This window comes from Cyprinodon variegatus, unplaced genomic scaffold, assembly GCF_000732505.1.
Source record: "Cyprinodon variegatus isolate N-32 unplaced genomic scaffold, C_variegatus-1.0 Scaffold518, whole genome shotgun sequence".
NCBI lineage: Eukaryota > Metazoa > Chordata > Actinopteri > Cyprinodontiformes > Cyprinodontidae > Cyprinodon > Cyprinodon variegatus.
The window spans coordinates 275308-286530 of NW_015150971.1; the positions used below are offsets into that span (position 1 = coordinate 275308).

General features: G+C 36.1%; 1 protein-coding gene across 1 annotated transcript in view; it reads left to right on the plus strand.

Annotated features, from left to right (window-relative positions):
• fam187b (family with sequence similarity 187 member B) overlaps window positions 1-10786 on the plus strand; it is an 18076-nt gene extending 7290 nt beyond the window's left edge. Inside the window, exons 3-7 of the mRNA XM_015390917.1 lie at window positions 3396-3563; window positions 7514-7791; window positions 7875-8228; window positions 9061-9299; window positions 10560-10786. Of these exons, the coding sequence (XP_015246403.1) occupies window positions 3396-3563; window positions 7514-7791; window positions 7875-8228; window positions 9061-9299; window positions 10560-10786 (1266 nt within the window). The remainder of the gene's footprint in view (window positions 1-3395; window positions 3564-7513; window positions 7792-7874; window positions 8229-9060; window positions 9300-10559) is intronic.
• Window positions 10787-11223: the final 437 nt, after the last annotated feature.

The window sequence follows — 11223 nt, forward strand, 5'->3', positions numbered from 1 at the left end:
TTTTGTTTATGGACTTTTGCTTCTGTTTCCCCTTTGGATTATTAAACCTGCAAGAAACCACTTCTGCTTCAGTCTCTGCATTTGGTCATCAAATAATTTCCACACAACCTGACAGAAGACCCCTTGGTGTCCGCATGCACCGCATTGGTGACCCCTGTGATTCTAAACTAACTGCAGTGGGTTTATGCAAATAATTATCCTGCTAGGTAGCACTTTATTTGATGTTATATCTATTGAACACATGAGTGTGTCTGGTAATTTTACCTCCAGAAGTTTAAGTTCCATAGTCCTATAGGTCCACTCTCTGTTTTTGCAGGGATCAAGCCAGTTAATTGACTCCATTTTTTCTCTAAGTACCTCTGTTTATTTCTTTTTTTAATTGTTAAATGAAGGGAAATGTGATAAATTATATAAAGATTTAAGTAAAGACAATACAGTAAGGAGGACAGAAGAGCTTGGAAGAAGAGGTTCAGCCTTGTCCAGCTTTCACCGCTTGTACGCTCTGTCACTTTGCAACCTTTGCAGTTAACATCTTGAAATCCGTTAACATCGTAAACCATGTTTAGGTAACAAACTTTCTTCTTTATGCCAAAAAAAAAAAAAAAATAGGGTTCTTACATTTGAGCTGCAATGATGATCACATTTTCCACAGCCTAATTGTCCTAAAGGTTTTACAAGGAAATTTTCGAAGCAAATTTAAAGTTATAACAAAACTTAAAGCTGTTCCTTTTTCTGAAGTAACCTCAAATTACTTTTTGAACGTGTATATATTTTCTGACCTGACAGCCTCAAACATCAGGGATAGCTATTTGGATGTTATAGGCCGGCCAGACAGAAAGTATCACATAATCATTTAAAGCTTTGAACATTCAATAAGTCGCTGTTCAATGCAAACTAGTGACCTGCTAGGGGTATGCAATGTCCTTTGCTCAGTGGCAGCTCAACATAGGCACCACCACCCTCTATCCTTAAAGTGGATGTAAATAGTGGATGAATGGTTAGATATTTGTTCTATCAAGAGAAAATAAAAAAAAGGGTTGCACAATCACAATGTTGAAATAATCTATGGATTTTAACCTAAAACTGACACGTCTGAAAAGAAAAGTATGAATCAACCAGCAGTCAACAGACCTGAGGTAACGTTACCATAGCTGCAGAGATCCTACTCAGGGTTGAATGTTCTGACTATTAGTTGTACAGTTTACAAATCTGGCCTTTAAGGACGATTACTTAGATGGTTGTGATTGTGCTGTCTTTTCAAAGCTTGCTGTAACCTGCCAACTGCTTCAATGTGCTGATTTAGAGCTGCATATACTGTATTACCCTCTATTTTATTTTTTCACTTAAGTGATCGCTTCAAAAGGAAAAAACTCCTTTACCTTGACATATTCATATTTTTTTATGTATAAGCTTACATAAGTTTTACCTGTACCTCTTCTTAGCTGCTTTTAAAACTTCCACAGTAATAGTTTGTTCAGAGGATAAAGTCTTAAATGTTATCTGTCACCTTGAGGAAGCATATGAGTCTTTGTGTGGATATTGATTTGCTGCCAATAATTGCTTTTTGATGTTAAACTTTTAAAGTACATGGAATGCATTGTGTATGGAAACATTTTTTTTCAAAATTCCATTTACCTCCATGGTTACAAATTTAAAAATCTCCAAGACCTTGTCATGCGGACTGGTTGTACAAAACTTTGTGAAGGTTGGGTCACTATCAGGAGCTCAGCAAATGCCAGTGTGGTAATGCAATAAAGTAAACAGATTCATTAAATGTTTGACTTTATGTCTCAACAAATACTGAGGCACATAGTGCACTGAGCTTGGAAACAGTTTTCATAGTAAACGGCTACAAACCTACAAGGCTGAGCAGCCGTATCCAGATCATATTCCTCAAGAGTATTAAGTGTATTTCAATACCATGAATAAAGTGGTGTGAAGCATGTAGCTCCTGAACAGCAAAGAGATGTTCTTTGGTGGGATGAAAATGTCTCTTCTTATGACATTCAAATGGAGCAACCTAAAGTTAGGTTTACACTGCAGGCATTGATGCTCATTTCCAAATCCGATTGGTTTGCGTGGTTGTTTACAAAATTTGCAAATATGTGCAACTTGTATGTGATGTGTCCCGCAATGATGTCACAATTGAGCGTGCTCTGTGTAAAGATGGATGGTGGTGCTAGAGCGCATCTTGCATTCTTTCATTTCTTTCCCAACCTCAGCCAGTGCATTAACTACACAATCTTTTCAAGAAGGTTGAAAATAAGGAAGGCTCTCCATATTATCATCTGCAATGGTTGTTGTTTTTCTTCCCACTTCTGCGTAGCAAGAAGCAGAATAGGGACCTTTGTTGAGTAATAATGCCACACAGTTTAGATGAATGTGACCTGACCATTCAGACACAGGTAGCATTTAAAAAGACCAGATACGTATTGGATTCAGGACAGCATAGCCAAGTTGCCTGGGTTTGCAGTCTGGGCTCAGACTATTATGAAAAGATTAGATACAGGTTACATATGGGCACATTTTTTTAAATTTTAATTACTTTAGGCTGCTGTGTGAACAAAGCCTAAGTTTGGCAGTTGTGAGGAGAAAAGTACCTGCCTGACTCTACTGGGTCAACAGTTAATGGGATTATAATGTGGGACCGTTCTCATGAAGGAGGTACACAACCCCTTAGTCCCATTGACATAGGCTTTATGCTCCTGAATACCAATAATTTTTAGACAATTTCTAGCTCCCAACTTAGTGGAAATAGTTTGGAGGGACACATCCCTTATGGACATGACACCGCACCAAAGTGTAAAGTTACCTATATTAAGACATGTTTGCGTCCATTTAGTAAGGAACAACTTGAATTGTCTACAATGACTTCTAACCTAAATTAGACTGAAGATATTTGGGATGCATTAGAGCAGAGACTGCAAGCCAAAGCTTAACATCCAGCATTAATATCTGATCTTACAATTGTGCTTCTGGTTTGATAGACACGTAATCCCACTCCTAAAGGTTCTGAAAGGCCCTTGCAAAATAAATGAAGCTAATAGAGCTGCAAAGGTTGGTCCAGGACATAGGAAAACCTATTGAATCTCCCTCAAGCTTTGTTTAGATAAAAAAAAAAAAAAAAAGGTTTAAACTGAGCAAGCCTAATATAACAGTTTTTTTGTCTGACATTAGTCAGAAAGAGAAAATGTTGAACTTTTTAAAGGGAGGTGATTTTTTTCTAAGCTCCCTTATGTCATAACTGAAACTGTTTTGATTTAAATTTGTTTTTGTTCACAGCTCAGATTTGAATACTTTATCTCAACCGGTTCTATAATTTAAAAGTAGAGTCAGCAGGGCTATATCGTTAAGATTTTTAAGTCCTTATCATTGTAGTGTCAATGTTTTTTAAGTGGGGTTTTGCTCTTCTCTTATACTCTGAGGTGTGGAGCTATGAGGCTCCTGAAGATAAACAGGATGTATTTGCCACAAGAGCCTGCCCTGCCTTCCTGACCTTCACAAATGCTGCCTACATTGCTGGAGTGACTGTGGAGCTGCCCTGCCACTGCAAACCACAGGAGGTAACCCAAAAACACCTACAACATCCTTACAATATATTTATGTTTTAGCTGGTGTTCAGTTTCTTTAAGTAGTTGTATTTGCACATCCCCTTTCATAGAAACGGAAAGGGTTTCACATTAATAAAAACCTAAACTACAACAATACACAACAATATTCTAGATATAGAAATAAATGTATCAGTCTAGTTCAAAGTCAGATTGTTGAAAAATAACTTACTTAACTTCTTAAAAATGGAAATCATGTAGCGCGGGGACAGCTGAAGAGAGCACAAGAGCCTTAGGGCCCAAAAAGCAAGATATTCATGAGTTTTAAGATGAGTCTGTGGTATCACCAGAAAAGAGAACAAGAAAACAGTTAGGCATCAATATATTTGACCAGTAAATGCCCTGAAATGTTTTATTTATTTATTTATTTATTTATTTATTTATTTATTTATCTATCATATAGAGTACAGGGAGGAGGACAGAACAGGGATGCTGTTTGACCTCCTTAGGAGCCTCTATGCCTCATTATGAAACTTTAAAGCTGATTTGCTGAAAGTAAGAGGCATATTATAACACTCCAAACAAGAATCATCTACAATTTCTACTTAATTTTTGACATCAATAATCTCACCCTTCAAATATTATTTCTCATGATCAAACATATTTCAGTTTTTTTTTTTTTTGGGAAAGAAGATGAAAGGATAATTAGCTGTTAAAAATGATACCAAGATTTTTTATTGGTGTTGCCTGAAAAAAAGGTGCTGCCTAAAAAGATCATTTTTATTCTCATGAGCAACAGTGAGGATCTCTGTTTTATTTGAATTTAATTGCAGAAAGTGGTATTCAAGCTATTTTTAGTGGAAGGTTACATCCTTCAACATTTGCAGCGAGATGCAGAATAATTTGCAGAAGTCTGATGTGGAGGATATAGATTCTTCTCCTATTATCTACTGGTGTAGCAGCTTCAGAGAAAATTACTCAAATAAGCTTAATAAGCTGATAAAGAAAATCAGCTCTGTTCTAGGAACTTCTAGGAAGAAGTTTTCAAAAAATGAAGGACAATATTGATATCCCTAAGCGTAATTCTCAGCAGACTGTGGAACAACAGGGTACACTACAATTTCATATAATATCTAACAACAGTGTCTTAAGTTAAAGGCCTCTGGGACAATTTTAAAACCACGTGACAAACCAAAAAAATATTTGATTCTGTTTATCATCAAGTGAGATCCACGGTGTCAAAATCAAATGCGAAATATAATAAAACAAACACAGTTTACTTCCTGGAATCAGCAGCTATCATCATTGGAAATGTTGTATTACAATTTTGTGGAATGCAATTTGCAAAAAAAATCTTATTGATGAATATCCAGAAGCATGTTTTTCTCCAATATGCTATTAAAAGTTTTATTTTAAAATTGGTCTGTATTTTTTTTTTGGGGGGAGAAATAAAATCTAAATGTGTTTTAAGGTTTTTATTTTTCATGCAATAGAATATTAACAGCTTTTTTAACAACACGAGCCTGGGATAAAATATCTTTTTATCAAATTCGTATTTTGACCCATAGTGATCATTTATTGATATTGATTTTTTATTAAGAATTTTGAGAAATTTTGAACAGCTTTTAATACTTTCATCTGATCAAAAATCTGTTGAATTTTCTTAACCAATTTTTGTCAACTGGATTCAATAAACTTTGTTGATTAAACGCAAAGTGTTTTATATTCTTACTTTTAAAAAATTAATTAAAGTGAAGGAAAACAAAATTAAGATCCCTAAATCCAGCATTGTAGACTTGAGTATAGCCTAAAGAATCCTGGGCTGCTGATAAAAAATATTAACAAGAGGCTCTAAGAGCATGTTTTTGCAGTTTGTGCAGGAAAATTCCTGTTAGATTAGGCAGATGGCCTTAACCAAAAATCTTACTTATCCCTCTTCTAAACGAGCTGTTTTGGCTTTTCATGCCCTTGTCCTCCCGAAGGCCAAACCCCACTAACCCGCAACCATGACAACCAGTCAGATTTCATAAAGATAGCCTAGGAATGTGGAAAATTACCTAAGATGAAGGCCGTAGCTCTATTGATGGGCTGCTATGAATTCATAAGAGAATGTTTTTCAAACAGAGCATCTTGAGCACACCTTAGCTGGTGGAGAAAGGCAGTGATAGAGGTAAAAGCTTTTTTTTCCTTAGGTTTTAGGACACATGACTGTTATAAAATATTTAAATGTGAATTTTGCATAATATGGGACCTTTAATGCTGCTTAGTTAAACTTAACAGATGTTAATAATGTTTATTTACACCATTTAGGTTAAGCTCATTAATAGTATTGAGTTTGATTAACGTTAGTGGATTTCACTTACAAAATGTAACATATTGTGCATCTAGACAACCTGGTTTAGAGAAATCAGCGTAACTGAAACATTAACATTTGGTGTGTTTTTATTTTGTCTCACTAAGTTTATTGACTTATTTAAACAACTTAACTTTACTATAAAGTCATCTATACAACATTGCTGTGAGATATGATCTCTAATAATTTATATTAACAGTGCTTTATTTCATAAAAGCTCAAAGGGCAAGTACATTTAACCCATTTCCATCTCACTCATGGTGCCATTGAGGATACAAAAGGATTCTGGGAAATGACAAGATGTCTATTTCTTTATTGCAGACAATGGGTGCATTTAATTTCAGCGGCTGCATCCTCCAAGGACCTGGTCTACCTGGACTGGGTCCTTCGAGGTCTGTGAAAATAATGAGACAGGAAGAGCTTTGGTATGGATTCAAACAGGTCCAGCCTTCTCAGGCTTCCACCGCCCATACACTCTGTCACCTAGCAACATTTACAGTCGACAAACAAAGCAGAAAAAGAATGGATGCTGAACTTCTCAATGCTCTTGTAGGTGACATTAATATTTGAGGAGCTTCAGCAGTAGTACCGTAGTCATGAATGTCAAATTTATAGTCCCACACTGCAGATATATGGGAATTTGGGCTTGAATTTCAGCCAAATCCATTTGCACAGAGACAGATACACAGATAAAACCTTTCAATAAACTAAATATTTCCTTCACATATCTGACTCAATAACCATTAAAAAGGCTATTTAAATTAACTTCACACGGAACTACTCACATACTGTATTGGTGTTATATTAAACTGCACTTCCAATATTCACCACTTTTCTGCACTTATGCTGCGTTTATGTTTTTCCTCTGAGCACAGAACAGCCGAATTGCTTGAACTTACAATGAATCATGGAAACCCAAGGCTACATAGGATATAGAAAGGCTGCATTTGTCAGCCACTTAAAAAGGAGTCTTCCAATACAGTATGAACAGGCAATGGCGCCCCGCTATGACGTAATAGGCCAGCGAAACTGGATTTTGGAGGACAAACTGCCAGATCCAAATACACCAAACATTAATTTGCCTAGATACCTGTTAATATATCTAAAGTGACAGTGTCAAGTTGAATTAGTCTGGTCATTTTTAGCTGAATTAAAATATCTTATTGTTGTTAAATACCACAAAAAAAAAAATCAGCATAAAATAAAACTAATTTTGAATAATTTTAACTTGATCTGACCACAAAACAGTTACATAGAACAAGCAATGTTGCATTTGCACAATATTAATTAGGATATACACCCTAATTTAGGATATAATCCCTTATTTTTAGTTGCTTTAACATGCTTTAACTCTTCTTACACATGTTCGGCATGAGAATTTCTTTTCTGGTAATCTGATCATAAAATAGTTAGATAAAGTAAGCAGCATCACTATCTTCTTTCTCAGAGTGAGTTACAGGGTGAGGTTACTTATTAGAAGGGACTATTGGAATAATTTCCAGTCTTTTGCTTCATGCCACCTTAAGTTACCTTAAAAGAGGCCCAAGAGTAATCAGTGTAGTTGCCTCTTTCCAACAACTTATTTTCTCAGATTATTCTATTTTTTCTTTAGGTCCAGTCAGTTGTTTGGTTCTTCAGGAAGCATCGGGGCAGCTCTGATGAGACCAGAGCCCTGACAGATCACCATGGTAACACGCTGCTGGACACAAGTAACATCCCTCACAGCAGTGACCTGCGAAGTCGATTCTCCATTCGGCTCTTTAGTTTGCTGATATTCAGAACAGGACCAAGTGACTCCGGCCTCTATATTTGTGGCTCTGCCCATAAAGACTTCTTCTATGCTTATGACCTGGATGTGCAGGAAGCTCCAACATTTAGTTTCACACCAAGGTTAGGAGAAAGACTTTGTTGCAACAAACTCTGTTGTTTTTTATGAGATTAATGACAACTCTCTTGTGATTTGATACTTTCAGGGTCACTCAAGAAAGCAGAAAGAGGAAAAGGTACAGCGACAGCTTCATCATCCATTCACACCCTTTATATCAGATCTTCATTAGCTTCCAGTCCTGGTCAGTGTGTGATCGATGTGGGGTTCCAGGCGAGCAGGTCCGTGTTGGACTCTGCTATGTTCACTCCCAGTTCCTACATGTGCGATACAGATGGACCAATCATACAGTTGCATCCTGTGGCTCTGAAGCAGTCCCCGCCTCTTTCAGCCTTCTAAAGCAGGGGCCTAAGGTGGAAGTCAAAGGCTGTATGGTTCCATGTCCAACAGAAGCTCCTCCTCCTTCAAAGCTGATTGCTTTAATGACATTTCTTGGGTACAGGTGAGGATGTGTTTTTAAAAATCATGACTCATTTAGCTAAGTAACTAATTCATAGAAAGCAATAGTATTAGCTTTATCAACTATAAAATGAAGTTCAGTTAGTTACACCTAGCAGCCTCTTTTGGATTTATTCAATTTTATAAAAGCTATATTTATTAGACAAATTCACCATAGATTCACATTCAGACCTAATAAAATGCAAAATAATTCTTCAATTTCTGTCACCAAAAAAGGTTTTAATTTTTTTAAGCATCTTTATTTTGAACATATTACATTTTGTTTTACTCCAACCTTTTAAAACTTTTTTTTATTGTATCAGGTGTAAGACAGTAGAATAGTGTACCTGTAACTACACAACCAATTGGGATTGGTGGAGTGAACTTACATTTTATAGAAAACATATGAAAAAAATAAAATCTATAAGATTAAAACAAATTCTGATAAGACATACCTCTCATCTCACAGTTTCGTCAAGGCAGTGCATTACTTTTATTCCTTCATACAAAAAAGGTATTATCATGTTTAAATCTGCACATCTTAAATGAGACGTTTGTAGAACTAACAGTAGAAAACAGAATTTCACACATTTAAAAGTATTTTTAAAAAGATTTTTTATTGTTGTGGTTTACAACATGATTAACTGGAGTCTATGATTATCTCAATTATAAAATTTTTATTGGCATTGTTTTCGTCATGATTCTTTTCTATGTACAGCACATTGGAAACATTTGTGGTTGTTAAATGTGCGATATAAATAAAGTGGATTAGATGATAAAGAAAATTGATCCAGAAATGTGCCTGATAAGAAGACATTTCTGCTTTTATCTTACAGTTCTGCATCTTTGCCAGTGCCGGTGCCTGTGTTTTATCTTAACCACCCAGCAGACAGCGTTCTCGCCCTGGGCTGTCCTGGAGCACGTCCCAACATGGCCGTGGCTTGGGATCAGGAATCTAAACAAATCTACAGGTCCGAGCAAACAGCGGGGGGAAACTTCAGCTACTTTTCCCCAAGGATCAGGATAGACACTGGACATCATTTAGTGTTTCATCCAGCAAAAATCAAGGACTCAGGTACACTTACTCTTAATATTCAGGTTATTTGGACATTAATGTCCAACAATGACCAAGTACTGTATTGGCTGTTTATTGGAGTTACAATTAGCAGAAAATAATTTTTAAGAAATACAGTATTTTTTTTTTTTTACTTAGGTTGTACATCAAATTTATTTGCAAAGATTGCGTTCCTAAACAAGGGTTTCAACACTCAAAGCCCTTGTAGCTTATAGAGATTAAGTATTAATAGACAGTTTCAGCTTTAGAAGTAATGAAATAAAGGATGAATGGAAAAATATGTACATTTATATGTACATACAGTACTACCCATTTCTCTTTAAAAATAAAACTAAAGACAAACAGGGGGTTATAATACAATATTAATTCTGTTTTACAGAAAAGTATGTGATCACCTAAGCTATAAAGTATTCTTTTTTCATGGAAGAGGTAATCTGGGAGAGGATAAACCCTTTTTTGTATTGGCTGTTTATTGGAAATACTGCATTGTTGTGCCGACGTGTGGGAGAAAGTCTAGACAGAATGGGTTCGTTTTGTTTTCGGGTTTATAGAGATGCTTACTGTCCTTGTCTTAACACTTGACCTGGTTGAGGAAAGGTTAGTCTCATGAGGCTCCCTCTAGCCCTGATTTGTTAGTTTTAGTCTGACCTGTGCTGTTTTGTGGATGAGCCAAACCACACAGTGAAGGATGTCCACAGGATAAGCCTAATGATGGAATTTCAGAAGATGAGCAGCAGCTCCCAGGAGAGGTTGTATTTCTTAAGTTTCTCAGGAACCAGTCTTTGTTGAACTGTGTTTCAAACTGTATACATAAAATGACCAACTAATGTTTGAGAAGTCAGAGTACCCAGAGAGAACACACGCATGCACAAGGAGAACATGCAAACTCCATGCCAAAAGACCACAGGTTCGGAATCAAACACAGAACCTTCTTGCCGCAAAGCAGCAGTGCTAGAAAATGCGCCACCGTGCAACCTACTTAGGAACATATTCTAACTAAAATGTTTTTCTAGGTTTTTGACACATGCTTAAAGAAAGAGAAAAGATAAGGAGCAGTTTTATACTCCCATGCAGAGCTGTAGCCTTCCTCATCCTCTGATGCTGAGAGAACCTATATGTTTCTTAGAGATTTTTATTGCAATAATTTATCATTTAAATTTTTCATTTAATCGTATTAATAAAATAATATTTTAACAATGGGATTTGAAGAAATAGCATGCTTTATAAAACATACATTGTTCATCTGTTTTCATTATTTAGGTGTGTACTACTGCTGGCTTCAGGGTCGACGGGCTGCTGAGATTCGTCTGCTGGTATATCTGTCTCTCGGAGATGAACAACAAGTTTGGTCCCATCCGGACTTTGCAGCAGCCATCCAAACTGTGTTTAAATCTTATGCTGTGATGACAGCTCTGTTTTGTCTGCTGCTGATATGCAGAGCTGGGATCGACCATGCCAGAGACACAGTGGAAACGCACCTGGATTAAAGCATTCAAATATAAAGTTTTTCATCTTTTATTTTTTTATCTTTAACTATTATCTTCAGTCACTTCTTTCCATCATATATTCTCAGTAACATGTCTAGTGTAACAAAACAGTTATTTCATCTACCTATCACCTACAAGTTATCGTAGCCCGCAGTATTGATAGGGTTAAGCTTTCAAACAAATTACTTTGGGTTCTTTTGGTGCATATCATGCTACCTCTGACAGATTTACTGTTAATCAGCAAGGAGTGTAGAAAGACTTCCTGACATCAGATCTCACAATATTTATCTTTTTTCCTGTATTTATTATTTTTACTGGGATAGCAGTCAAGAGCTAATTCCATTGGTCATTCTGCCAATTGGTTCAGTCTTTAATAATAATAATAATCATATTCTTTTCAGTGAAAAGACAGAACTACCTTGTAAATTTCTGTGCAG